The sequence below is a fragment of the Vairimorpha necatrix genome, chromosome 1, assembly GCF_036630325.1.
Source record: "Vairimorpha necatrix chromosome 1, complete sequence".
Lineage (NCBI taxonomy): Eukaryota > Fungi > Microsporidia > Nosematidae > Vairimorpha > Vairimorpha necatrix.
The window spans coordinates 1,104,858-1,130,349 of record NC_088816.1 but is presented as its reverse complement, the minus strand read 5'-3'; the positions used below and the strand labels follow the sequence as shown (position 1 = coordinate 1,130,349).

At 26.3% G+C, this 25,492-nt stretch overlaps 11 protein-coding genes across 11 annotated transcripts; 8 read left to right on the top strand and 3 right to left on the bottom strand.

Annotated features, from left to right (window-relative positions):
- Nucleotides 1–479: 479 nt before the first annotated feature.
- Nucleotides 480–2,213, top strand: VNE69_01226 (chaperone protein DnaK; the record flags this gene model as incomplete). The annotated part of the gene is made up of 1 exon (XM_065472361.1): nt 480–2,213. The coding sequence occupies one exon, from the start codon at nt 480–482 to the stop codon at nt 2,211–2,213; it is 1,734 nt and encodes a 577-aa protein (XP_065328433.1).
- A 519-nt stretch (nt 2,214–2,732) lies between these two features.
- VNE69_01225 (ADP-ribosylation factor GTPase-activating protein) lies at nt 2,733–3,452 on the top strand (the record flags this gene model as incomplete). The annotated part of the gene is made up of 1 exon (XM_065472360.1): nt 2,733–3,452. One exon carries the CDS (start codon nt 2,733–2,735, stop codon nt 3,450–3,452), a length of 720 nt encoding a protein of 239 aa, XP_065328432.1.
- Nucleotides 3,453–3,720: 268 nt separating this feature from the next.
- Nucleotides 3,721–4,260, top strand: VNE69_01224 (peter Pan-like protein; the record flags this gene model as incomplete). The annotated part of the gene is made up of 1 exon (XM_065472359.1): nt 3,721–4,260. The coding sequence occupies one exon, from the start codon at nt 3,721–3,723 to the stop codon at nt 4,258–4,260; it is 540 nt and encodes a 179-aa protein (XP_065328431.1).
- A 29-nt stretch (nt 4,261–4,289) lies between these two features.
- On the bottom strand, nt 4,290–4,589 carry VNE69_01223 (uncharacterized protein; the record flags this gene model as incomplete). The annotated part of the gene is made up of 1 exon (XM_065472358.1): nt 4,290–4,589. One exon carries the CDS (start codon nt 4,587–4,589, stop codon nt 4,290–4,292), a length of 300 nt encoding a protein of 99 aa, XP_065328430.1.
- A 530-nt stretch (nt 4,590–5,119) lies between these two features.
- VNE69_01222 (ATP-dependent DNA helicase CHL1) lies at nt 5,120–6,925 on the bottom strand (the record flags this gene model as incomplete). Its single annotated transcript, XM_065472357.1, has 1 exon — nt 5,120–6,925. One exon carries the CDS (start codon nt 6,923–6,925, stop codon nt 5,120–5,122), a length of 1,806 nt encoding a protein of 601 aa, XP_065328429.1.
- Nucleotides 6,926–9,605: 2,680 nt separating this feature from the next.
- Nucleotides 9,606–10,466, top strand: VNE69_01221 (putative SP-containing protein; the record flags this gene model as incomplete). The annotated part of the gene is made up of 1 exon (XM_065472356.1): nt 9,606–10,466. One exon carries the CDS (start codon nt 9,606–9,608, stop codon nt 10,464–10,466), a length of 861 nt encoding a protein of 286 aa, XP_065328428.1.
- Nucleotides 10,467–12,083: 1,617 nt separating this feature from the next.
- On the top strand, nt 12,084–16,624 carry VNE69_01220 (uncharacterized protein; the record flags this gene model as incomplete). Its single annotated transcript, XM_065472355.1, has 3 exons — nt 12,084–12,949; nt 15,869–16,019; nt 16,082–16,624. 3 exons carry the CDS (start codon nt 12,084–12,086, stop codon nt 16,622–16,624), a joined length of 1,560 nt encoding a protein of 519 aa, XP_065328427.1.
- A 3,657-nt stretch (nt 16,625–20,281) lies between these two features.
- VNE69_01219 (transcription initiation factor TFIID subunit 10 (TAF10)) lies at nt 20,282–20,608 on the top strand (the record flags this gene model as incomplete). The annotated part of the gene is made up of 1 exon (XM_065472354.1): nt 20,282–20,608. One exon carries the CDS (start codon nt 20,282–20,284, stop codon nt 20,606–20,608), a length of 327 nt encoding a protein of 108 aa, XP_065328426.1.
- Nucleotides 20,609–20,788: 180 nt separating this feature from the next.
- Nucleotides 20,789–21,880, bottom strand: VNE69_01218 (CDP-diacylglycerol--glycerol-3-phosphate 3-phosphatidyltransferase; the record flags this gene model as incomplete). The annotated part of the gene is made up of 1 exon (XM_065472353.1): nt 20,789–21,880. The coding sequence occupies one exon, from the start codon at nt 21,878–21,880 to the stop codon at nt 20,789–20,791; it is 1,092 nt and encodes a 363-aa protein (XP_065328425.1).
- Nucleotides 21,881–23,424: 1,544 nt separating this feature from the next.
- VNE69_01217 (DNA repair RAD51-like protein 3) lies at nt 23,425–24,429 on the top strand (the record flags this gene model as incomplete). The annotated part of the gene is made up of 1 exon (XM_065472352.1): nt 23,425–24,429. One exon carries the CDS (start codon nt 23,425–23,427, stop codon nt 24,427–24,429), a length of 1,005 nt encoding a protein of 334 aa, XP_065328424.1.
- Nucleotides 24,430–24,551: 122 nt separating this feature from the next.
- VNE69_01216 (ribosome biogenesis protein NSA2) lies at nt 24,552–25,328 on the top strand (the record flags this gene model as incomplete). The annotated part of the gene is made up of 1 exon (XM_065472351.1): nt 24,552–25,328. The coding sequence occupies one exon, from the start codon at nt 24,552–24,554 to the stop codon at nt 25,326–25,328; it is 777 nt and encodes a 258-aa protein (XP_065328423.1).
- Nucleotides 25,329–25,492: the final 164 nt, after the last annotated feature.

Genomic DNA, 25,492 nt, shown 5'->3' with positions numbered 1-25,492 from the left:
ACAGGATTCTGTAAAAACTTTTGGAACTCATTTCAGTGCGTAATCTTTAATTTGCACAAATTTGTTCATATCATGTTTGTCCTATCAAATTATTTTGTTCTACACTATTTTTTTTACTTTAACCTGTAAATGAATTTTTAGTACTCTTCTTCCATAAGAATATAAAGTATACAATTAAAAAAAATTCCATATACTTTTTATTTGGATTAATATGTTAGAATTTGTATTATTCACAATACAAATTTAGTAGTTACTAATTAATCAATTTTTATACTGAAGCTTGAGTGTCTAAAAATCAGTTATACGTCAAATTATTTAATTTAGTAGACTTTAAAACGTTTAGATCTAAAAGAAACTCCAAATTTTCCCATTATAAAAATTTCTTCATTGATTTTATTTGTAGAGTTTGTTGGTTTTAGATCAAAAAAATATAAAAAAAAGAAAATTTGCATAATTTATGAAAAAAAAATAACCGTCAAATGACAGGGAAAGAAATAAGTTCAAGAATCATAGGAATAGATTTGGGGACTACAAATTCTTGTGTATCACTAATGCACAATAATGTTCCACACATAATAGAAAACGAAGAAGGGACTAGAACTACGCCATCGGTAGTATCATTTTCTAAAGATAAAATTCTTGTTGGCGACCAAGCCAAGCAGAATTTGACTTTATTTCCTAAAAATACAATTTTTGCATCAAAAAGATTAATAGGTAGGAAATTTGATGATTTAGAATTGAAAGAATATTTGAAAAATTTGCCATATGACACTACTAGACATTGTAATGGCGATGTGTGGATAAAAATAGATGAGAAGAAATATTCTCCTGCCCAGATTGGAGCTTTTATTTTATCAAAAATGAAAAATGCAGCAGAAACTTTTTTAAACTCTAAAGTCGTCAAGTCTGTTGTGACTGTGCCCGCATATTTTGACGATATGCAAAGACAAGCCACAAAAGATGCGGGCAGAATTGCGGGACTAGAAGTGCTTAGAGTTGTAAATGAGCCAACGGCGGCTGCTTTAGCATATGGTCTTGATAAATCGGCTAAGGGTATAATAGCAGTCTACGATTTAGGAGGCGGGACATTTGATATTAGTATTTTGGAATTAGATAATGGAATATTCCACGTGAAGTCGACAAATGGGAATACATTTCTAGGCGGAGAAGATTTGGATAATAAATTGGTAGATTACATAAATGAGAAATTTAAAAGTAAAACAGGAATAGATTTATTAAAGAATGAAAATGCTTACACAAGAATTAAAGAACAAGCAGAGAAAATTAAAAGAGAGTTGTCGACCAAATTACAATCTGAGATAAATATTCCATATATTTACAACGATAAGAAATCTAATTATCACTTAAAGGAAACAATAACAAGAGATGAATTTGAAAAGATAAGTAGAGAAATTATCAATAAAACTATAGACCCGTGTATTAAAGCCATGCGAGATGCCAATATTACGAAGAATGACATAAAGCACTGTATTTTAGTAGGAGGAATGACAAGAATGCCATACGTCAGGAAGTTAGTCAAGAAAATATTCGGGATCACACCATCCACAAATATTAACCCTGACGAAGCAGTGGCCCAAGGCGCTGCGCTACAGGCGGGTGTTTTAGAAGGGAAAGTCAAAGATATTTTATTATTAGACGTGGTACCACTGAGTCTAGGCATAGAACTCTTAGGTGGCGTATTTAACAAGATAATTCATAGAAATTCCACTGTGCCTTTCAAAGAGACACACAGTTTCTCTACCTCGGAAGATAATCAGTCAGAGGTAGACATAAGGATTTATCAGGGAGAAAGGAAGATGGTAAAAGATAATAAATATTTAGGAGCTATTAAACTCAAGAACATTCCCAGTGCTCCTGCTGGTATACCAAAGATAGAAGTCACTTTCGAGGCCGATGCCAATGGAATTTACAAAGTTTCTGCACAAGACGGTATTAGTAAAAATAAACAAGAAATAGAAATAGTACCATCCAGTGGTCTAAATGAAGAAGAAATAAAACAAATGGTCAAAGAAGCCAAAGAGAATGAAGAGAAAGACGAAAGATCGCAGAAGATAGCAGAAGTAAAAATAGAAATACGGAAAATATTAGAAAAAAGAAATATAAAAGAAGGACGGGATAAATTAGAGGAATATTTAAAACAAGAAGATTTTGATATTGAAGAAGTTAAGGGATTTATAAAGAGAAAACTATAGCACAAAAATATATAAATTTTGCAATAAGATTTTGACATTATTTAAAATTATAAAGTCTATAGATCACACTGAGAAATATTTTAATGCACAATTCGGTAAATCTATAAAAATAGAAATGTATGATTTTGACTTAGGACTTATCTTTGACGAATAATGTCGATTTAATCTATAAATCCATTCAATAATGTCGATATAACATATAAATCCATATGATAATATCGACATAATTTATAAATTTGAAACGAATAATTTTTATAAAAAAAGAACTAAGAAATGAAAATTCGAAGAATTCCCCACCAATGAATTTATCAAAAATTATACAAATCTTAAATTAGAAATGATTAATCTAATAATTTAAGAAATGGACAAATGAAAAATAAATTAAGAAAAAATCAATGAGAAAATAATCCGAAATATCTTCATATTTATGAGATTTGTTCTCCTTTTTTTCTTTATTTTTTTTTTGATTTTTCTTGTTTTGTTTCAAAATATAAATAAATTGCCCCGAATGTAAATAACATGACTGACAAATTTGTTAATGAAGATACTTACAATAAACAGATCTCCAATTTACTACATGTATCTGGTAATAATACATGTATTGATTGTAATATTCCGAATACACAATGGGCGTCTAAGACTTATGGAATATTTTTATGTTTTGACTGCACTTCCACGCACAGATCTCTTGGAGTGAATTTGAGTTTTGTAAAAAGCATAAACATGGACAAATGGAATAAAATGGAGTATTTATTTATGGAATTGGGAGGAAATGACAAATTTAGAGAAATGATCAATAAGCACAATTTACAGGATAAAGAAAGCAATGTTTTATATTTTGAGCCAGTAGTTAAGAAATACGGGGAGAGGCTTAAAGCTTCAGTATTTGAGAAATTAGGATTAGACGAGGAAGAATATAACTCGGCACAGAATAAAAGGAAAGTGAAAAGAGATAGGATTTATGAGCCCAAGCGTCATATCAAAGAAGAGACACCAAATACTTTCTATGATAAACTGAGTGAAATTTCTTCTACTTTTTTCTCTGGCGTAAAAGGAGTCAAAAACAAGACACTAGAATATGGCGAGAAATTTGGCAGAAATGTCATCATTCCTTCTGCTATGATAATAAAGTCGCAGACCATGAGCTGGGCGACATCCTTGAAAAGCGCGCCGAAGAAAGAGAAGGAGCATTTTCAATATGAAGATGAAGAAATAGAAGATTTTAGCAAATGGGAATAATAAAAAATTATGCAAAAAAATGATTTCTGCAAGTTTATATTTAGTTTAGTACTAATTTTAATGCAATTTTTTTAATTTAACTTTTATTTTATGCTGATTTTATTTTAATTTCTATGCAAACTTTTTAATTTTACTTACTATTTTATGCTAATTTTATTTCATGCAAATATCTTGCAAAATATTTATTCAATTTTTATGCAAATATCTTGCAAAATATTTTATGCCAATTTTATTTTTTAAGCTTGTTCTTATTTTTTTTTATCCCCAGATGGATGAAAATATTAACAAACTAGTCATTCCTTCAAAAAATGCAAAGAAACAAGGGAAGATCTTGTGTACTCACTTAAGAAAACTCTTTTTACCAAACACAACTTACAAATTACAAGATAAAAACATATCTATAAAGAAATATAAAACATTAGCAGATGAACTAAAAATGAGTCATTTTATTGTAACTGGCGACAACTACATAAAAATAGGAGAGAGACCAAATGGGCCTACCATCACTTTCAGCGTAGAAGAACATTCTACTAAAATTCGACCTTTTAATAATCAAATTTATTCTTCTGACCCAGTAATCACTTTTTCTGGCAAATCTGAACACGAAGAATTTTTTAAAAAATTGAGTCATCCGGGGAAGACGCCAATGAGAAATTTGCACTTTGCTTTTAATGGCGAGAATATAGAAATTAGACATTACAAAATAGAGACAGTAGAAGAGGAAGATATTAAAGTTGGACTGACGGAAATTGGACCTAGGCTCACTTTAAAGATTAAGAAAATAGAAGACTCATTTTTCCCCATGTGAAAAAAAACATAAAAATTTAAATAAAGCTTTTATTCAACTTTATGCTCTCGTAATATTTGCTCGTATTGTTTCCTGATATGGTCGTCTTTTATATTATTTTTTATCATGAATTTAGTCGTATAATTTGATATCAATTTATTAACTTCTTCATCAATATTCTTATTATTTTTCTTCTTAAGTCTTTTATATTCCTGGTTAAACTCTAAAAGCAACTCACAATAGCATTTTTTACTACTAGATTGCTCTTTAGTACTATAATCAAATGTAGATAATTGATTATGTTCTGTTGTAGAGCATATAGATAGATAGAATAAATGTAAAATATTCATATGGGTAAGATTATTTAATTTCAAATGCTATCTATGTTATGTAGGTTTTAAATTTTTAATAAAATATTGACATGGCAGAATTTGAATGTTCAATTTAGATTCTTTAAATATTGGTGTGATAATAAAAATCAAAAATAATTCGCCGTATTAAATAAAAATTATAAAGATTAAAATTTTTATAAAAAATTTTAACATAATTAATCAGAAATATGATTTTTTTCTAAGTACTTAAAATTATAGAAATAAATAGATTTAATTATATCATCTGATTTATTAAACATATAATATTATTTTTTTACTAATTATATGATTTGATAAATACACAATCTTTGAAAAATTTTAGAATTTTTTATTTAAAATTGTAATTTAATAAAGTGCAGACAGCGATTTTCTACACAATCTTTTAAAAATTTTAGAATTTTTATTTTTATTTAGAAAGTGCAGACAGCGATTTCCTACACAATCTTTTAAAAATTTTAGAATTTTTTTTTTAAATTGTAATTTAATAAAGTGCTAGACAGCGTTTTCCTTTACAATTTAAGACTTAAAAATTCCACTGTATCTTTTATCGCTGCATTTAATTCTGTAACTTGACATTTATTTCTAAACCACGGACTCAGTTCATTTTTATATCTACAATATCTCGAATCTATAAGAAAAATACTAGCGAAATCATTTTTATGTCTGATCGCTCTACCAATCGTCTGATTAACCTTCTTTATCGTATTTTCTAATAAAAATTGTTTACCAAAATATTTAATTTTTTCTGTAATTTCAGTCGTCAAATTCGGAAAAGGAACTCCAAAAATAATTAAAACTCTACACAAATCATCATTAAAATTCATTCCTTCGCTTAATCTACCACCCATTACTGCAAATAAAAGACATCTTTTATTTTTTACATTTTTTTTATAATCTTCAAACATGTCATAATTCTCAAAATATAAATCTTCTGTATCTTTTAATAATCTTTTTAATAATTCCAAATAATATTTAGATGGTAAAAATACAACAATACCTCCAAATTTAATAGAATTTCGAAATTTATTAATGATTTCTACAATACCTGATTGTATAAAATCAGTATCTCTGGTTTTTTCAGTAAGTTCAAAAATTTTAGAATTAAAATTTTTAATAATAAATGCCCTGAAATCTGTGGCAACAGAATCATATGAGAAATATTTAATATTTCTCGTATTAAAAATGTCTTGTAAAGGTTTAATGGGTTCCATCGTACCACCCGCAAAAATTACTGATTGACAATCGAAAAATGGTTCAAAATATAATTTTGAGTCAACAGGAAAAATTTTTATAAATTTACTTGAAATTTCTACTTTACAATTCGTGTCAGAATTGACAAGTAAAGTTAAAAATTTTATAATTTCGTAAATTTTGTTATTTAAAAATTTTCCATAGGATTCGATTTTTACAGGAATATTATTTGTAGTTAAATCTTCTACTAAATCTAACATATTAAAATGTAATAAGTCGGATTCAAACAGAAAATTATTTACATCTTTTATTAATAATTGGGAATTTTTATATTTTAATAAAATTTCCAAAATTTCAATAATTTTTAAGATGCAATTTTTACTCTTTGATTTTGATGGTAAAATTTTTAAATATTTTTTAAAAGCGAAATTGTATTTTTCCATATTCTCAAAATATACTATTTTAGTATTAATATTATTAACTGTCTCAATAATATTATGAGCTTCGTCTATTATGACAATACTGTTATATAAATTTATATTTAGATTATTCCTCGATTCTTCACTAAAAAGCAAATTGTAAGGCAGAAAAACGATCTCGCACTTTTTATAAAATTCCTTATTAAAATAATAAGGACAACATCCATTTTTTCTACCTTCTCTTACCAATTCTTCAATATCAAATATTCCCGATAAAAACATGTCTTTTTTATAAAATTCACATTTTTCATTTTTTACTAAATCTCTACATTTTTGATTAACTTTGTCAATTTCTTCTTTGTTGTCGACTTCTCTGTTAACACAATAAATCTTTCTTGATCCTAAAATGACTGAATTTGTCCGTAATTCGATTTTTTTAAATTCTGCTAAACATTGTTTTAACTGGGAATGAGTTCTAGAACTAAAATAAATTTTAGTTTTAGAACTTTTACCTAAGATATGTTCAATAAGTAAGTCGTCTTCTTCTTCAAATTCTGTTATGTATTCTACAATACTAAGTAATAAAGACAATGTCTTGCCAGTACCAGTAGGACTAGAAAATATCCCGATTTCTGAATTGTTTATAATACTTTTACAGTCTTTGATAAATTCCTTTTGTACGTTGTACAAGTCTGGTAAAACCATTAAGGATTAAAAAAATTTAAAATATGAGAATCAGAAAAAGTTTTTCATCAGCCTTCAGTCAGGGATAACTTAAATCATCATTTTCTGGGGTAAAAAAAAACATCAAATTTATAGCAAAAAAAAATAAAAAAATGAATATGAAAATTTAAGCCCGAAAGCATTAATAGATCGTATTTATTGCAACTTGATGTATTTTTACATTTTATAATTTCTAACTTAATGTAATTGTGTGTTTCTTTTCAGAAATATTTGACACATGCCAAATACGGAGAGGAAATTTTTTCCAGCCGCCAATGTGGATTTTTGATAAATCTGACATGATGAGTTTTTGAATATGACATTATATAAACATCTTTGGTATCAAGCATACATGTTTATTGGGAGCTTGCTTGGTTTATTACTTTTCTCGCGAGCTTTATTTTGTTTTTAAGAAAGAAGCCGTTTGCCTGTCTTTCCGGCAAAAACTTTAGGAGTAATTCAATATAAATTTAATTCTATAGCATACTTGTGAATGCAATTTGTTGCAGTAGTGTTTTCTGATACCTCTATTATATGATAAGTTTAATCAAATATTGACAGTGAAAAGTCAAGTAAACCCAGCATTTATAAGGCGATGTTGAGGGGCGAATCGTAAGCTCATTAAGCGTAGTGCGGAATTTTTTTGCATTGTATGAAAAATGGGACTCTCATTTTAATATTAAAAGCTATAGTTATCAAAGCATTTTCAAGGCAATTTCAATGATATTATTAGAAATGCATCTACAAGCACATAAAATAAAGGAATTTATTGTTTTGCAAGTGATATTGATTTTTTATCAATATCAATAGACACATATCGTTCATTTACAACAAAAAAAACATGAGACTTCGTTCTAGTATCACTTTCTTTATAGATTATTTAGTATAAATTATATTTAAAAGAAACTAATTTACGAGCGGAATATTTTTGGCAGAAAAGTTTCGTGATACATAATAGTTGACCTTAAGAGAGAGATTTTACACGAGTAAACTTAGTCCTATGGTTTTTTTGTATTAAATATAGTAGAACATTAGAAACTATGCAAATCTTTGTATTGTCTGCATATATATTATTCTTATTTGTATCTTTAAATTGAATTTTGCGCACATAGATCAATCTTATTATCGAGGTTGGACGATAAAATGAAGCTATGAGATTAAAGCATACTTCTATTACTTCTAACCTACAAGGCAGAACTTAAGATTTGGCGCTTTTGCAAATCAGACTTTTTGGTCATGTGTTAAGATTGGTCTATCAATTGGTGTTAGTTGCGAGCAAGAGGTTAGAAGAAACCCTCATGCGGATTTGAGAGATTTAAGACTGTGGTTTTCAACGGCGGATATTTTGATTTTTACTAAGTAAAATGACTATTACCATAGTTTTCGAGCAGAAACTGCGAATCCATTTGATTTTTATTTGTATTAATATAGCATCTAGGAATATATGAAGTAAATATACTTAACGGTCACGGGTTAAATAACACGGAAAGTAATAATCATATTAACTCTGAAGCTTATATGTTATCTATATCTTGCGCACGCATGCTTTCTCCGCCAAATCATGTGTTCATGTTTATCGGTCGTTGACCACTTGTTGCCAACAAGTTTAACAAATAAAGTACAAAATCCTTTGCGGGAAGGTTCTTAAGATCCCCATGCAATACTTCGTCGAGGTTTTAATTTGTCTAAAAATTACATTTAGAAAGCACCAGCTATCTTCCTTTATACCTCATATAGTATTTCACATAAAGCAGAGAAGGATAAACCTCACATTATTCTTTCCCTTTAGAGCGTTTTAACACTAGACGTAAACATTAATGGCCGAATTCATATAAGTTTCGTGGATCAGTATAACATTTTTAGTACAAACATTATAAAATTTAAGAAGTTTCTCTATATCTTATATATAAAACTTTTTTTTCTCATTTGTGTTATATTCTGTTGATATGTGATATTTTACGTTAATTTTTAACATAAAGTGCAAATAGAATGTTGTTGAAAACGAAGCACTGAGTATAAAAAATTTTCATAATAAACTCGTTCAAAATTGCACTTAATTTTCGTAATTTATAAACAGCTCGCAAATTATAAAAGACTTACTTAGAGATTAAAAAACACAATGATTGTAGAGAAAGAGTAAAACTTATTGTCACAAATAATCATTTTTTTAATGCAATAACTTCTTTTAAAACAAGCTTATTAATAAAAAAGAGTTGTACATTTTTTTATGTATAAATTTGTCAATTAAAACACGAAAATTTTCCTTTTAAATGATTGAATTGAGATTTTTGTATTATATTTCTTTAATAAATTCTGCATGGCCCTATAAAAATGAACTACAATAATTATTTAATTATTATTTGATTATCTAATTTATTAAATTGTGCCAAACACAAAAAAAATAAGTGAATTATACCTAACGACTAAAAGAGTATCATTTTTTTATATAATTTATTTTACAAAAATATATATAGTTGTTATCACTTAAGGATAAGAAAAGTAGGTTTTGTTCTTTCTTTACTATTAACTAATTCACATTTGCACAGTATAAAAAAAACAACCTTATACATACATTAAATTTTATTGTATAGAAATGTAAACATTTGACTCATTCTAAACGTTGTAAAAATATAAACATTAGAATGTTTATATTTATAATACGATGTTATCAGGCAACAAAACCATCTACACTTTGTTTCATATTTTGTCTTCGATATTTAGTTCGATTAATAATGAAAATTTCGATAAAAACAAAGCTCATAAAATTCAAATGTATGATTTACGTTTCAAAAGAACAGCGAAAGACATTGTAGAGTGTGAGTATTTGGAAAGAAATTTAAATAAACTGAAACCTAAAGAGCTAGATGTTCTTTATAATGTTATAGATAATCAATTAATAAAAAATAGAGACGATCATTATTTGCTTTTGGTTGAACTTGGTAGATCAATAGATATCTTTAATGATTTAAACTTAATAAAGAATAATTTAAACAATGTACCTACAGATTGTGACAAAGATTTTCATATCAATGATGAACATTTAAGACAAATTAGAGTAAAAAACAAAAAATTTTATGACATGGGATTAAGATTGAGGTGTAATACAGCCATTCACATCAAAACACTAAAAACACTTTTTACGAATGCAGATTTGAATCCAAATAAGATAGATTTTTACATGTATGTTATTGATTTTGTTGAAAAGTTTATTAATTTTCCATCAAACACTACACACAATTATTATATTGAAAACAATTATCAAACTTTTCTTAATCATTACCAAACATTAGAATACTGCATGCACAACTTATTTAATAATATTCCATTGAGTAAAATATTATGTCATACAGAAGGATGCATATTACAAGAGATTACAATCAATACACACGACTTACATAGCATTAAGAAGCATATGAAACAATTAGTAAAATTTATCGAAAAATCTTATAAAAATATTGATAAATATGTGTCTCCTATAAAAGATATCTGTGATTTAATAGAAATGGAAAATGTGAAAAATTAGTAAAACATAAAAAGCATTTTGTAATAAATAAATTTTTTACTACGTGTTTAATTTCTACGCGAGTAGAGAAATTCTTTAACAAAAAGATATACTATCTTTAAATTTAGGTATAATATATTACAAAAAATGAGGTCTAGAATTGAAGTTTTTAGAATTTAAACGTAACCTCTAAATTTAATAATATAAATAAAATCTTGTACTTTTATGTATTACAGCCAAAGAAAATAGAAAGCATAACAACGCGAACAAAGTTTTATTATATGTGAATATCTAAGATTCAATAATCAATAAATGTTAAAAATTTGTTTTGAACATGATCAAAATATTTTTTATAATCGCATCATAAGAATTACAGAGTGATTTTAAGGCGATTTGGACATTATAATAACAATGGTCGATGTTATGTAGTAATAAATCCATCTGTGGCCGAGAAAATATTTTGTTTAGTTTCCATTATACGCAATTAAATTGCAGCGTCTCACAAAGGAATCTAATAATATAGCCATTCTGGAATTTTAAGACAATTGACATGTATTTCAAGGTTGCTCTTGAAGTGAGAATGGTCAAGATTACTCTCGATCTTATGATGTCTACTAAAATCAAATTACTCGACGTAATTTTTTATTAAATATAATGTTAATGATAGTTCATAGATTTTTTTCTAAAATAATTAGTATATAACTAGGATAAACCATAAAAATCAAATTATTATTATAATGAGGTAAAATAATTTTAATTCTGATTTTTTTTCTTGATAAAAATTTTAGGATGAAAGATAAAAAAATTTATTCGAAATATATTTTTATATTATATATTTATCAATTATAAGTCTTTTTAATTTTGCAAAAAAAATTTAACTTTATATACCTATTGGTGTGGGAAATATATAAAATAAACAATTTTTCAGGTTTTATATTATTTTCAATATTAAGCTATCTTTGTTCTCATATTACATCAACAATTTATTTTATGTAAAGAAACTTTAAACCAAAAAATACAGTTCATCAAAAAGATCGTCTGATATCATTAATTTTTATATTTTACGCATTGTATAAAATTTAATATCAAAAATATAATAATTTTAACTTTTTTAATGTACTTAAAAATATAACTTATGCGCCTACCTTTTTTGTAGTTCGGTCTCAAAATTTGAAAATAAGCACGGAACCTATAGTAGTTTGATTGATAAACAAAAAACTTATTTTACTTTATCTATAGATTAAAATATTACAAGACAGTTCTACATAATTTAAATTTTAATAATATTATTGTATATTACAATTCTAAGATGTATGAATTTGATTATTGATAAAAAATTTTGTACTTTTATGACAAATCATCTAGCACACAGAACAAATTCATTTAATTGAACTATAACAAACATACTTGATTTCATTAAAATTGCTTCTATTTTTCCCAAAATATAGGTATTAAATTGTCTAATAGAATAAACACACTCTTTCGTTATTGATTTTGCCATATAATAAATCGCCGGCGCATTCAAAGAGACCTCTAATCAAGATATAGTAAAATTATAGATGTAGTTTCTGTGCAAAATTTCCTTTTTTTCTTGCACTTAATTGTATAGACATAAATATTTTTTGCATTAATTGCCCTATGTTATCAGTAAACAAAAAATTCTATATATTTTTTTTTATATTGGTGTCGATATTATGCTCAAATAATTTCCAATATTTTGACAACGATGGCGATATCTTTAAGATATGTAATTTGCATTATAAAAGTTCGATTAAAGACATTTTTGAGTATGAAGGTTTAGATAGAAATGACAGTTATAGGGATGCCGAGAAACTATATGCACTTTATATTGCTATATATAATAAATCAGACAAAAGAAACCATGGTTATAATTTACTTATTGTCGAACTAGGCAAAATGTTAGATGTTTTAAATGAGCTATCAACAATAAAAAATACTGTTATCAATACTCTCGATCATTGTGATGATAATTTTTTCATCAATGAGGATGTTTACAGGAAAATTAGCGAAAATAACAAAAAATATTATGATAAACGATTTATGTTGAATTATAATACAAGTAATTACATCAACACTCTAAAAAAGCTTCTAATTAATCTAGAATTAAATTTTGATAAAACAGAATTTTATATTTTTATCATTGATTTTGTTGAAAATTTTATTGGCATTAAATTTTACAATATATACAGCTACTTAAATGAAAATAATTATGAATATTTAATTAATCATCATAAAACAGCGGATTACTGTATTCGTAAATCAATGAATAGTATTTCATTGATTAAAATATTTAATTACGCAGAAAATTTTATATTACTAGAACCAGCTATTAATGCCGTCGAGTTAAATGAAATTAGAAAACTTTTAAGGTTATTGGCGCTAAGCATTACAAAAAGCTACGAAAATTTAAATAAATGTCTGTTGTCTATACAAAACATTTTTGAAATGGTAAAAACTGAGAACGTAAAAAATAATAAAAAGTTGTAATTCTGTGTATATTTATTAGAGCTATAAACGTAGCAATCATATTTTTTTCATTTTTTTACTGCACATTTTATACTCATACATCAGAACATTAAATTACCTAAAAAGTTGACAAATCAATGAATTATATGAAAATTAGATGTACGAACCTCTTTTCTTACATTGCAATAAAACAAAACATGTAAGATATAAGATTTAAATTGCGTTTTATTTATTCAGAAATGAAACTATTACTACTTGTAAAGTGATATTATGTTTTGTTGCTCTTGATCAACTTCCGATTTTTTATATTACACTAAGAAAATGTTTGGATTAGCCGTATGGATTTTTTAATATAATTTTTTGTCAGTGTCTTATATATACAAAAAAGCATTTAATGTTATGACAATATGCAAAAACATATCATTCATATATTTTTTAACAATGGATTGGCTAAAGTTAGCTTTAGCTAACAAAAATGCATATAGGGTTTTTTTTCTTTTTTTTGCCCCTTTTTTTAAAAAATGGAGGAGAGAAAACGATGAGGAAGGAACAAAAACAAAAATCAGAACAATAAATTTAAAATGCATCAAAAACAGAATTAGATGCATTTCTTCGAAGTATACCTAATAAATAAAATTTGGCACTATTTGCAGACCTATTTCGGTTAGGTATAGAATTTTTGAGTGATCTCAATTACCTTCTATGGTATTGGTATGAACCATAGTATTAGGATCTCGAAAGTGTAATGAGTGGTTGACCATGTGATGTTGCTCGAAATCATTACCCAAGGAACGGTAAGCCTTCCACATATCGCTGTATATAGTACTTTCCGTGCTCACATATTTAAATAAAAGGTCAGTAAGTGCTTTTTTATCTCTTTTTTTAATATACGTAATTATTATAGTTCGTTTTAAAAAACGCTCTATCATTCCAAAACACCAAAACCCTTTCACTAGTTTACTTCTATTATACTTATTTTTCCAATTTTAGTTTCATCTATTTCTAATATAATATTTTCCCCGCCCATCTTGTCCAAAGATGATAAATATTTATCATAAATGTCTATTTGCTTTAGCTTTTTTAAATTAAACGATTTTGAAGGTTTTGAACAACATAAAATTTGGCTAATATACTAACGAGGATATCCTAGAAGCCACAAATTAAGTATCTGCAAAATTGTGATATGATCGAGTCTAAAGTTCAAAGAATGTGCCTTTCCACATTGAAATGTCTTCTTTCAGTTCTTCCAAGTACATTTTAAGATAGTGACCTGTTTACTAAGCAACCTCATTCTACCGTTACACACTTTGGATAACTGTTTCTTTTTTTGTCAAATAAAATATTATAGACTGTTTCCATTTCTGCTCTAGTCATAATTGTCTCCTCCATTTTTTTAAAAAAGGGGCAAAAAAAAGAAAAAAAACCCTATATGCATTTTTGTTAGCTAAAGCTAACTTTAGCCAATGGATTAGCATAAATTATAAAGTCGTGTTAATTAATTTAAATAACGGTGAGCCTCAGTAGTAATTTGTTAAAGCTCTTTCAATGTGAACTTGTTTATATTTAATAAAAACTATCATTGCAGATTTAAATCTTTTATTTTAGATATCAAACTAATAATTTCCAAATCTCGACGATGTTCTTTTTTTGATTTAATATTGTTGTTGCTGTTTATAATCACGTGTTCAATAGCTTTTATTGCTACATATGGAATTGACTAAATATTTTAAACAAATTTATTTTTACGCTTGTTAAAAAACATATAAATTGTTATTAATTATTTATATTAAAGGTTTAGATTTTTTATAAAATCTTTGAATATTTTCAAAATTTTTTTTGTTAGTATGATACAGAAATAATTTATAAATTATTTCTTTAATCTAAGAATAATTTTTAAAAATCGTTTTCTAATTTTTAATTTAGTTATTTAATGGAATGAAAAAAATCTCAAAAAGGTTCGATATATAAAGTTGCCGTAATATTCTTTAGATACTATGAAAACTTACTACAATATCTTTGGCCTCATAATAAAACTAAAAAAAATCGTAGGAATGGGGCAGCTCAAGTTTCTTACGTTTTTTTGATATTGTTAATAGCTGCAAAAGGAAATTTATTGGTAAAAGAAATTTTTAGAAATCAGAGTAGCGACATAAAATAGGTTCATAACATACTTTAATTATACATATTTCGAAATAATACTAAATTCTCTAACATATCGTTTTTTGTAGATTCTAATCATAAAAAACCACGCCGTGGACGAGTATGATTAATGATTACTAAGTTTTCACATTACTTAGCCCAGAACGTTTAAAACATTAAAAAGCATTAATTAGTTAATTGAAATTAAAATTTTTTATATAATTTTTGCATACTATATAATAGAAATATAAGATATACAAACAATGTTTATTTAAATTAATATCTATCATATTTAATAAATCATCATTACAACAGGAAGGGTATAAAAAACGATTTTATGTAATAATATACGATGTTTTATAACTAAGGCTATTATAACGTCTAACATAGGCAATTAGTTGGCTAAAATGTTACATGATTTTTACATTTTCCTATGTTGCACACACACACGCCTGTAAAGTAGTTTATATACATTTATTATTAGTATCTAAATGATAATTTTGTTGAAATGACAACATAGGTTTATTTATTTAAAAAATATTCTTAAAAAAACACATGTCAAATATCTAATAATGGACACTGCCGGATTTGACATGTGCTACACTTCCTACAAATTTATAATGAAAACACCAAATCTTTTACTAAAACTTTTTTCTTGAATTTATAATTAAAAATTTTTATCAATAAACCATGATAATAGTTAATAGAAGAAAAATTCAGTTGTTTTTTGCCTAATCTTTGATATTTTGTTCAAAAAGCAAGGACAATCAAAAAAACAACAAAAGCCATGCTATTAGATTGTATGATTTACGCTATAAAAGAACACCAAAAGATATTTTGGAGTGTAAGAATTTAGAAAATCATCTAAATACGTTGGATCCGGAAGAACGCAATGTGCTTCATGACCTAATAGATAAAAAATTAATTGAAGAAAAAGAAGATCATTATGTACTTCTTGTTGAACTAGGTAGGGCGATAGACATTCTTTATGGGCTGCTGTCAAAAAAAAGAATTTGAAAAATTTAACCTATGATTTTGACAATGATGTTATAATTAACAATGAATTTACAAAACAAATCAGGAAAAACAAGCAAAAATACCATCATGTGGTTGCTCAGCTAAAAAAATTGACAAGTAATCGAATTGATACACTTAAAACTCTTTTTAAGGAATCAAAATTGGGAGAGAATAAGAAAGATTTTTATGTGTTTATTTGTGATGTTATTGAAAAATTTATTTACATTTTAAACAACAATACATACAAACGATTGATTGAAAATAATATTAAAGATTTGATTATAGTTTATCGAACGTTAGAATATTGCATATTCATTTTATTCAATAAAATTTCGATAACTAAAATAATATATCATACAGAAAGATGTATATTACAAGAGACTGTCTTCAAGAAAAACGATTTAAATGAAATAACAAAACAACTAAAAGCGCTAAAAGAGATTTTTCAAAGATCTTATGAAAATGTTAACAAATTTTTATCGCCTATACAAGATATCTGTGAAATGTTTAACATGGAAATAAAAAAAAAACTATAAAAATTAAACTTTTTTATCATTTTTTGCCCATATATTATATTAATTTGAGAACAATTTTTTGACTAAGATGTTTATATAAATTCTTTAAATATCCGTTGACTATACTTTCATGGTTATATCGGAATATGCATCTACTGAATTTTTTTTTGCAAACTCAAATGTTATTATACTTCAAAAATTTTACTATCATATCACAAAGATATGAAATAAAGTACTCACTTTCATTCAGATTTATCTTGTCAAATAAAAATTCAAAAAATAATTTTTATTTTAGATGACATTGTATGCGTTATAATATTTTTATTATGTTTAATCCAACAGTATGATCTATTATATCATAGATAAATCTCATTATAGTATGTTTTTGTTTATGCCTACATATATGTGTTTAAATGTATTTGTAGCTGTGGTTTTAGCCGTAATACATAGTTTTTTTTTCTGAAATATTTAAGCACAACGTATGATGTTATACGATAAAAATAGAAGTTATTGACCATATTTAATTTTTTACTTTTTGCAATAATTTTTAAGTCTACACATTTTTTTTTACTTCGTTAGGTTCGAAACTGTGGAAATTTTATTCTTTTAAGTTTATATATAGAGATATATTATTGCGTCATTAAAATGATTCTATTTGTTAGTGATAATAATTTTTGTAGTCCTCACATCAAAAAATGTACTTATAAATTTTTATATAATATTAATATCATCTTTTTTATAGATAAAAAACTCAAAGAGCCATTTAAGACATCAATAAAACATACAAATATATGGCTGTATTTACGACACACAGCTCGATTATATTAAAGACATTGTCATATAATTGATAAATCCCTATTAATTCAAGCTAAAATTATTTCTTAGTGATGATTTGAGAGGAATTGTAACTAGTTGCGCCATGCACACACTAAAAGCCTCAACCAAAACTACGCACGGAAGCATTTATACAGACAAAAATCCTTAATGACTTCGTAAAGATTAACTGTATCAAACAGACACGGGCTTTATAGTATAGGAGCTATTAGAACACGCAAGGAGAATACGTTATCGAAAATGAGGAGCAGATACCAGAGGAAATGGCCGCATTCTTCGAAAAGAAAAAAACAATTTAAGGTATTTGATTTAATTAAACATAATCATTTATCTGTATTACAAACTAACAATTTTTTAAATAGAAAATAATAAAAATTGTTACAGAAATTTAAGTATATTATTAAAGGCTGCAATGTGTAGAATTCAACTTTTTTTTGTATTACAATTAGAACCTTATCTATTCCACGTCAAATAATACAATAATCTAAAGTTGAAGTCACTTTTATAACGAAGTGCACAAAATATTTGGAAATCATAGGAACAACTAAAAATACGAGTCAAATGTTGTTCGCTTAACTAATGTCGCCCAGATACAGCTAATATTTATATTACATTGTTTCTTAAGCTGACATAATACTTGTCATGAATTTTGGATGATAATGTAGCATATATTTTTAATAAACAAAATGATTATAAAGTTTGTAATTAACATAAAAAATTTTAAGTGGTGTAATTTGCCGTAAAATTGGAGCAATTTTTTCATTTTAAGTTAAAATATAAAAAACTAGCGTATGCTTTCCCGTTTTGAAAACGGGAACGAAATGTTTAGTTTTTTAATATGTATTTCCCCTTTTAATGTTATTAAGTTTCCATTTTGGGATGAATTTGAAAAGGAGGAAACATGATTTTGGAAAATACTTTTTAGTAACATATAAGGAGTAAAGTTGAGCTAAAAACATTTAATAATTATAATGAGATAATTTTGTGAACTTTTAAGCTCAAATTTTGACGCTTATATTTAAAATCTTTATTGTTAATTATTTTTGCAATTTTTCCTAGAAGGGTTAAATAAATTCTAAAAAACGCTTCTGACGATATTTTGAAACTGAGTTTTACAAAAATATGAATCAAAATACAAATGTATTAACATACAACTTACGCACTTATGATAGTCAAAATCCTTCATTGAGTTTATATTTGATATTACAATGATACAATAAGCTTTAATAAGAAGTTTGGATTTTACAAAATCATAAAAAAGAGGGGTAAAAAATTAAATAAAATTCTTTTATATATATGATGACTAGCGTATGCTTTCCCGTTTTGAAAACGGGATCTAAATGTTTAGTTTTTTAATATGTCGCTCCTCGGTGAATTTTGTAAAGTTTCCATTTTGGGATGAATGAATTTAATAAGGAGAAAACATAATTTTTAAAAATACTTTTTAGTGACATATAAGGAGTAATGTTGTTTATAAACAATTAATTATCTCAATAAGATAATTTTGGGAACTTTTAAGCTCAAATTTTGACGCTTATATTTAAAATCTTTATTGTTAATTATTTTTGCAATTTTTCCTAGAAGGGTTAAATAAATTCTAAAAAACGCTTCTGACGATATTTTGAAACTGAGTTTTACAAAAATATGAATCAAAATACAAATGTATTAACATACAACTTACGCACTTATGATAGTCAAAATCCTTCATTGAGTTTATATTTGATATTACAATGATACAATAAGCTTTAATAAGAAGTTTGGATTTTACAAAATCATAAAAAAGAGGGGTAAAAAATTAAATAAAATTCTTTTATATATATGACTAGCGTATGCTTTCCCGTTTTAAAAACGGGATCTAAATGTTTGTTTTATAATATGTACCTCCTTTATCTTTTTGTGAATTTCCATTTTTTGATGAATGAATTTGAAAAGGAGAAAACATGATTTTGGAAAATACTTTTTAGTAACATATAAGGAGTAAACTTTATCATAAAACATTTATTTAATAATTATAATGAGATAATTTTGGGAACTTCTAAGCTCAAATTTTGACACTTATATTCAAAATCTTTATTAGTTAATTGTTTTTGCAATTTTTCGTGGAAGGGTCAAATAAATTCTAAAAAACGATTCTGACAATATTTTGGAACTGAGTTTTACAAAACAAAGAATTAAAATCAAAATGTATTAACGTACAGTACACGCACATATGATAGTCAAAATCCTTCATTGAGTTTATATTTGATATTACGATGACACAATGAGCTGTAATAAGGAGTTTAAAGTTTACAAATTCATAAAAAAGAGGGGTAAAAAATTAAATAAAATTCTTTTATATATATGATTTTGCATATATTGACAGCCTAGGAAAAAGATAGCGAGCTAAAAGAGCTGCATCTTTTCGGTATTAATTCGTAAGCGTTCACGGGCATCAGATCTAAATCTCATATTACGACCTTAAATTTCCATACGGGCAATTTGATAGAAATAAAAAGTTGAGATGGGATTGCTATGTACAATCAAATTGGGTAAAAATTTACTCACAACAAACAGGTATCTTTTGATATGCTGGCACTGATAATGAGCAAATATTGGACCAAGAAAGTAATGTCTTTAAAAAAATTGATAAGAGATGAAAAGTTTAAAGATGATATTGTGAAATTTCCTATTATATCGAACTCAAAACATAATAATCTTGTGGTTCTTACAAAGTAGCAAAAAATGACAAAATTTTTCATAGAAATCACTTACCATCTATGTCATTAGATCGGTTCATAAGATCATATAGAAATTATTTTTTTATTATTTACAACTTTCCCTAATCCAAATTATTTTTCGTACCCCATGAAAGATTCAGATTTCGAAGAATTCAAAAAGAATTTGGATGAATACATTCCAATAATTCCAGATTCTGTTTTGGATTATTATATGCAGAAATCTGGAATAACTTCTTCTGAAACTAATGTCAAAAAGATGATTTCTCTATTGTCGCATAAATTCATTTCTGATGTGTGCGGCTCGGCCTTTCAATACCACAAACTTGGACAGAAAAATGCACAGAAAGATAAGCGTTTTAGTAAAGACAAAAAGCCAAGCTTACAAGTTGTAGACGTAGAGAAAGCATTAGAAGAAGTAGGTATCAATGTTAACAGACCACATTATTACATGTAATTAATAAATTTTATCGACTTCATTTCGGTTTTATAAGTCTACATTGAAATTGCTAAATTATTTTTTTTATTATTTACAAATTTTATATTAGTGAATTTACTTTAAAATTATGTTAAATTTCAAATATTTTTTAACAAATTAAATAAATTGGACATATAAATTTTTTTTATAGTGTTTTATTTATAAAAATCTGCCGAACAATAAAAATAAAATTAGATACAAAATTTTATATTTACCAAAATTAAAATTCGAAATTTGTACACTTTTAGAATTGATTTTCAAAAAAGAAACTTCAACATTAAAAATTTTATAAATTTTTGGATCTTGAGTTATAACACAAAAATTAAGTTCTTCATCTCTTTCACTACTCCTCCTATTAAAATTTGATGATCCTAAAATCGACACACAAATATCATCCTTAAAGGCCCAAATTCCCTTCTTATGTAACGTGTATCCTTCTAAGCCAAATTGGTATAACGTCGCTTTAGGAATTTTTTGTAAAGTCCGGTAAGATATAAATTCGTATAGCTTACTAATAAATGGACCAAATTTGCCAAAATTATTAAAAATATTGTATTTTGGAGCACTGACAAAAAAATTTACATTTTTTTGTTTTTTTAATATATCGCAATACGCAGAAGGTAAATTAAAATACGCAGATGATAAAACAACAGAATCAAAATCTGTATTAAAGAGTACTTCCAGTACATATTTTTCATCCTGCCTGCCATATTTAATAAGACAATTATTTCTAATGTTTTGTATAATCCTACTAGAAGTTTTTAAGTTTTGTAAATCTTCTCCCAATGCCCTATTTTTTATTATAAAATATCTATCAAGTCTATTTTTAAAATAATAATCTTCTAAATTTGCACCGGTTAAAATAATTTCATCATCAAACATGTACAATTTAGAATGAAACTGTGCAGAAATTTCTTTTAATCTTAAAAAATCAATACATGTACTAAGATCTAAAAATTGAAAACATTTTAAATTTTTTTCATTTGCAAAAATCATCAGCTTTTTGGACGTTCTTTGATTTTTATCAAGTACAATTTTTGTTTTCATTCCTTTTCTTTCTCTTTCAATTATTATATTCAAAAGTTCTTTACACATTTCTCCATCTCCGAAATACATTGAAAAAATTATTACATTATTGGCAGTTACCATAGAATTTTTAATTTTAGTATAAAAATTTATTGGTTTTTTTATTTCAATTAGGTCTTCGAATGTGTATTTCTTAAATTTATCAAATTTTTCTATAATTTCCATATTTGGTAAAGTGAAGTATGGGTTAGAAAAAATTTAATTATTGGTCTCTATCAAACAAAAAATATTGAAAAAGGAGATCAAAACTTCTCCTTTTTTGATAAAATATGTAATATCGATAGTAATATAATGATTAAATCTAATCTCAAAATTATCATGAAATTAAATTTAAGATTTTAATTAGTTAAAAAATTAAATATTTCAAAAAAACAAAAAAAACGAAAATTTAAGTAAAACGAAGAAATTATAACATTAGTTGTAAGACTATTCTGAATTTCATGTTTTTGTAAAAATGGAGCTCAAAATTTTAATTTTTTAAATCTGTTTATTAGATTTAAAATGAAATTTCTTCGACTTAACCCCTGTTCCATGGTATATCCCATTATAGTTGGTTTTTATAGTTAATTAATACACAAAATAATAAATCAATCTTTAACTTTTAAATACAAATTAATGCAATAAGATAGTAATATCAATGCTTTTAGCATCAGCCCACATATGTAATATCCACAATGAGCGTCTAATCGCGAATAAAAAAGGTTTATAAAATGTTTTGAAGAATGATGTGGTTATGACATCAATTTAATAGCTCACAAGTCATATAAAGAGGTTATTATGATTCTGTGGATTTTGAAACATATTTATTTGTTGATTTTGAGCTTTAAATTATAAAAACAACTTCCAAACAGCTATTTTTATAACAGTAATTAAATTTGATTAGAAACAAATATTTTAAAAGTTTTTTTTTGTGAAAAAATTTTCAAAAAAACAATTTTTTCAAATTTAATATTTTACATTTTCTTATGAATCGTACGTTATGAACATTGAAAAATATTTTTTTTGAACACTCATTACTTTGTAACATGTTTCAAATTTATAATTTTATTTAAATATATTTTTTTCGTTGATGCCTAAAAAGGTTTCATTATAATACATAAAAAACAAATTTTTTTGTGTTTTGCTATGTAGCGAAAATATATTTAGTCTTAAAGTCAATAAAAATAAAAAGCCTTTTAACAATCTATATTTTTTATAACCTAAATTCAATTTGTATACAATTATCTCAAATTAATGTTACGGGAGGCTGTAAAAACATCAGCACACGACGATCGAACTAAAAAATTTAGGTATAAATTTATTGATAGATGTATTTCAAACAAAGGCGATATTATTCTGACTGTAATTATTTGTTTTTTTCGCATGTTGCTCATAAATAATTAAATTTTTATATAGATACTATAAAGCATCTCATACCATTGTAAATTATATTTTTAATATTATAAAATAGTAACTATGTATAAGTGAAAATCTTAGGACTTTGAAATCACGGTATATTTCTTTATGTTTTTTAATTACCAATCTACTATTCTTGTCAAATATTTCGATTTAAGATTTATTTTTTTAATTAAAAAAACATTTTAAGCAGTTGCAATATTTTGTTTATATCGCATCAGAATCTCATTTTGGACAAAAATAAACATTTTCCAAATCTAATAAAAATAACGGTCAATTTTTTATTTTGTAAAATTTTTATAATTCACCCCAAAATGAATGGAAGGGAATCTCTAGAAGAAAATGAGTTTAAATCTGAGACAACTTCTTTTGAAGAATTAAAAAAAGCGGGAATTGGTCTCGCTGATATTAATAAGTTAGTTGAAGCTGGTTTTAATACAGTCGAAGCACTTGCATTTGCACCCAAAAAACAATTATTAACTATTAAAGGATTTTCTGATATAAAAGTTGACAAACTTATCAAAGAAGCTGCGAAACTTGTACCAATGGGTTTTACAACTGCGTCTGCCTATCATGAAAAACGAAAAGATCTTGTTTATTTATCAACTGGTTCGTCAGAATTAGATAAACTTCTCAATGGTGGGTTTGAATCTGGCAGTATTACAGAAATATTTGGGGAATTTCGTACTGGTAAAACACAACTTTGTCACACTGTGGCAGTTACTTGCCAGTTGCCACCAGAACAAGGAGGCGCTAGCGGGAAGGCGATGTACATCGACACAGAAGGAACATTTAGATCAGAAAGATTTTTTCCTATAGCAGAGAGATATGGCCTTGATCCCGAAGAAGTGTTAGAAAATATTTCGTACGCTCGAGCTTACAATTCTGATCATCAGTCCCAGCTTTTAGTCCAGGCTTCTGCTCTCATGTCCACTACTAAATACGCTGTTTTAATTATTGATTCGGCGACTGCTCTTTATAGGACAGATTTTAGTGGTAGGGGCGAATTAGGAGCAAGACAAATTAGTCTTGCTAGATATCTTAGAGATTTAGTAAATTTGGCTGAAACGTACCAAGTAGCTGTGATTATAACAAATCAAGTAGTTTCAAATCCCGACGGAGCCATGTCAATGTTCGCTGGAGATGTTAAGAAACCAATAGGAGGAAATATAATGGCACACGCTAGTACGACAAGATTGTCTCTTAGAAAAGGAAGAGGAGCCACTAGAATTTGTAAAATTTATGATTCGCCTTTACTTCCCGAGTCTGAAGCAATGTTTAGTATAACAGAAGCAGGAATAACAGATCCAGAAGAATAAAAAATTAATTATAAAAAAAATATTTATAAATCCCTGCATATTTATCAGTTAGAACATATAAATATATCAAATATTCCTACTAATTTTTTTAAATATTTTTTTTTTATTGTTCGTTTGCCCCAATGCCACAGAATAATTTCATAGAACAACATATAAAAAAATATGGCAGACAACTTGATTATGAAGTAAAACAACTCAAGAAAGAAGCCAGAGCCGGTGCGATTTTAGGAAGAAAAATTAAAAAACTACATGGAATTAGAGCAAAACTTTTCACTAAAAAAAGAAGAAATGAAAAAATTCAACTTAAGAAAAATCTCAATATTAAAGAAAATAAAGACAAGACAGTTGTCATTAAAAATGAAGACAATCCTTTACCACATTTCTTACTTGATAGGGAATTACAACAACAAGGAAAAGAGCTTAATAATAAAATTAAGCAACAGAGACAAGATAGAGCTGCTAAATATTCAGTGCCTATTGCCGAGGTTAAAGGACTCACAGAGTCGGAGGTGTTTGGAGTTGTCGCGTCCGGAAAGAGGAAGTCTAAGCATTGGAAGAGGATGGTGACCAAGCCTTGTTTCGTCGGGACAGATTTCACAAGGAAACCACCCAAATATGAAAGATTTATTAGACCCATGGCTTTAAGATTTAAAAAGGCCCATGTTTCTCATCCTGAGCTTAAGACGACTTTCTGTCTTCCCATTTTGGGATTGAAGCAGAATCCTCATTCTGATGTTTTTACAAATCTTGGTGTTTTGACCAAAGGGACGATCATTGAAGTGAATGTTAGTGAACTTGGTATTGTAAATGCCCAAGGGAATATAACGTGGGGGAAATATGCACAAATAACAAATAATCCAGAAAATGATGGATTAATTAATGCAGTTTTATTAGTCTAAAATAAATTAAAGCTTTTTTAATAATTTACTTTATCTATTTTAGCTTTACATATTTGTACTTATGTTTTATAAACTTTAGTAACTTTTTACTTATATTTTTTGAATTATATTAAATTCATCCTACAAATTCTTGCATATTATATTTATTTTTACCAATTTTACTT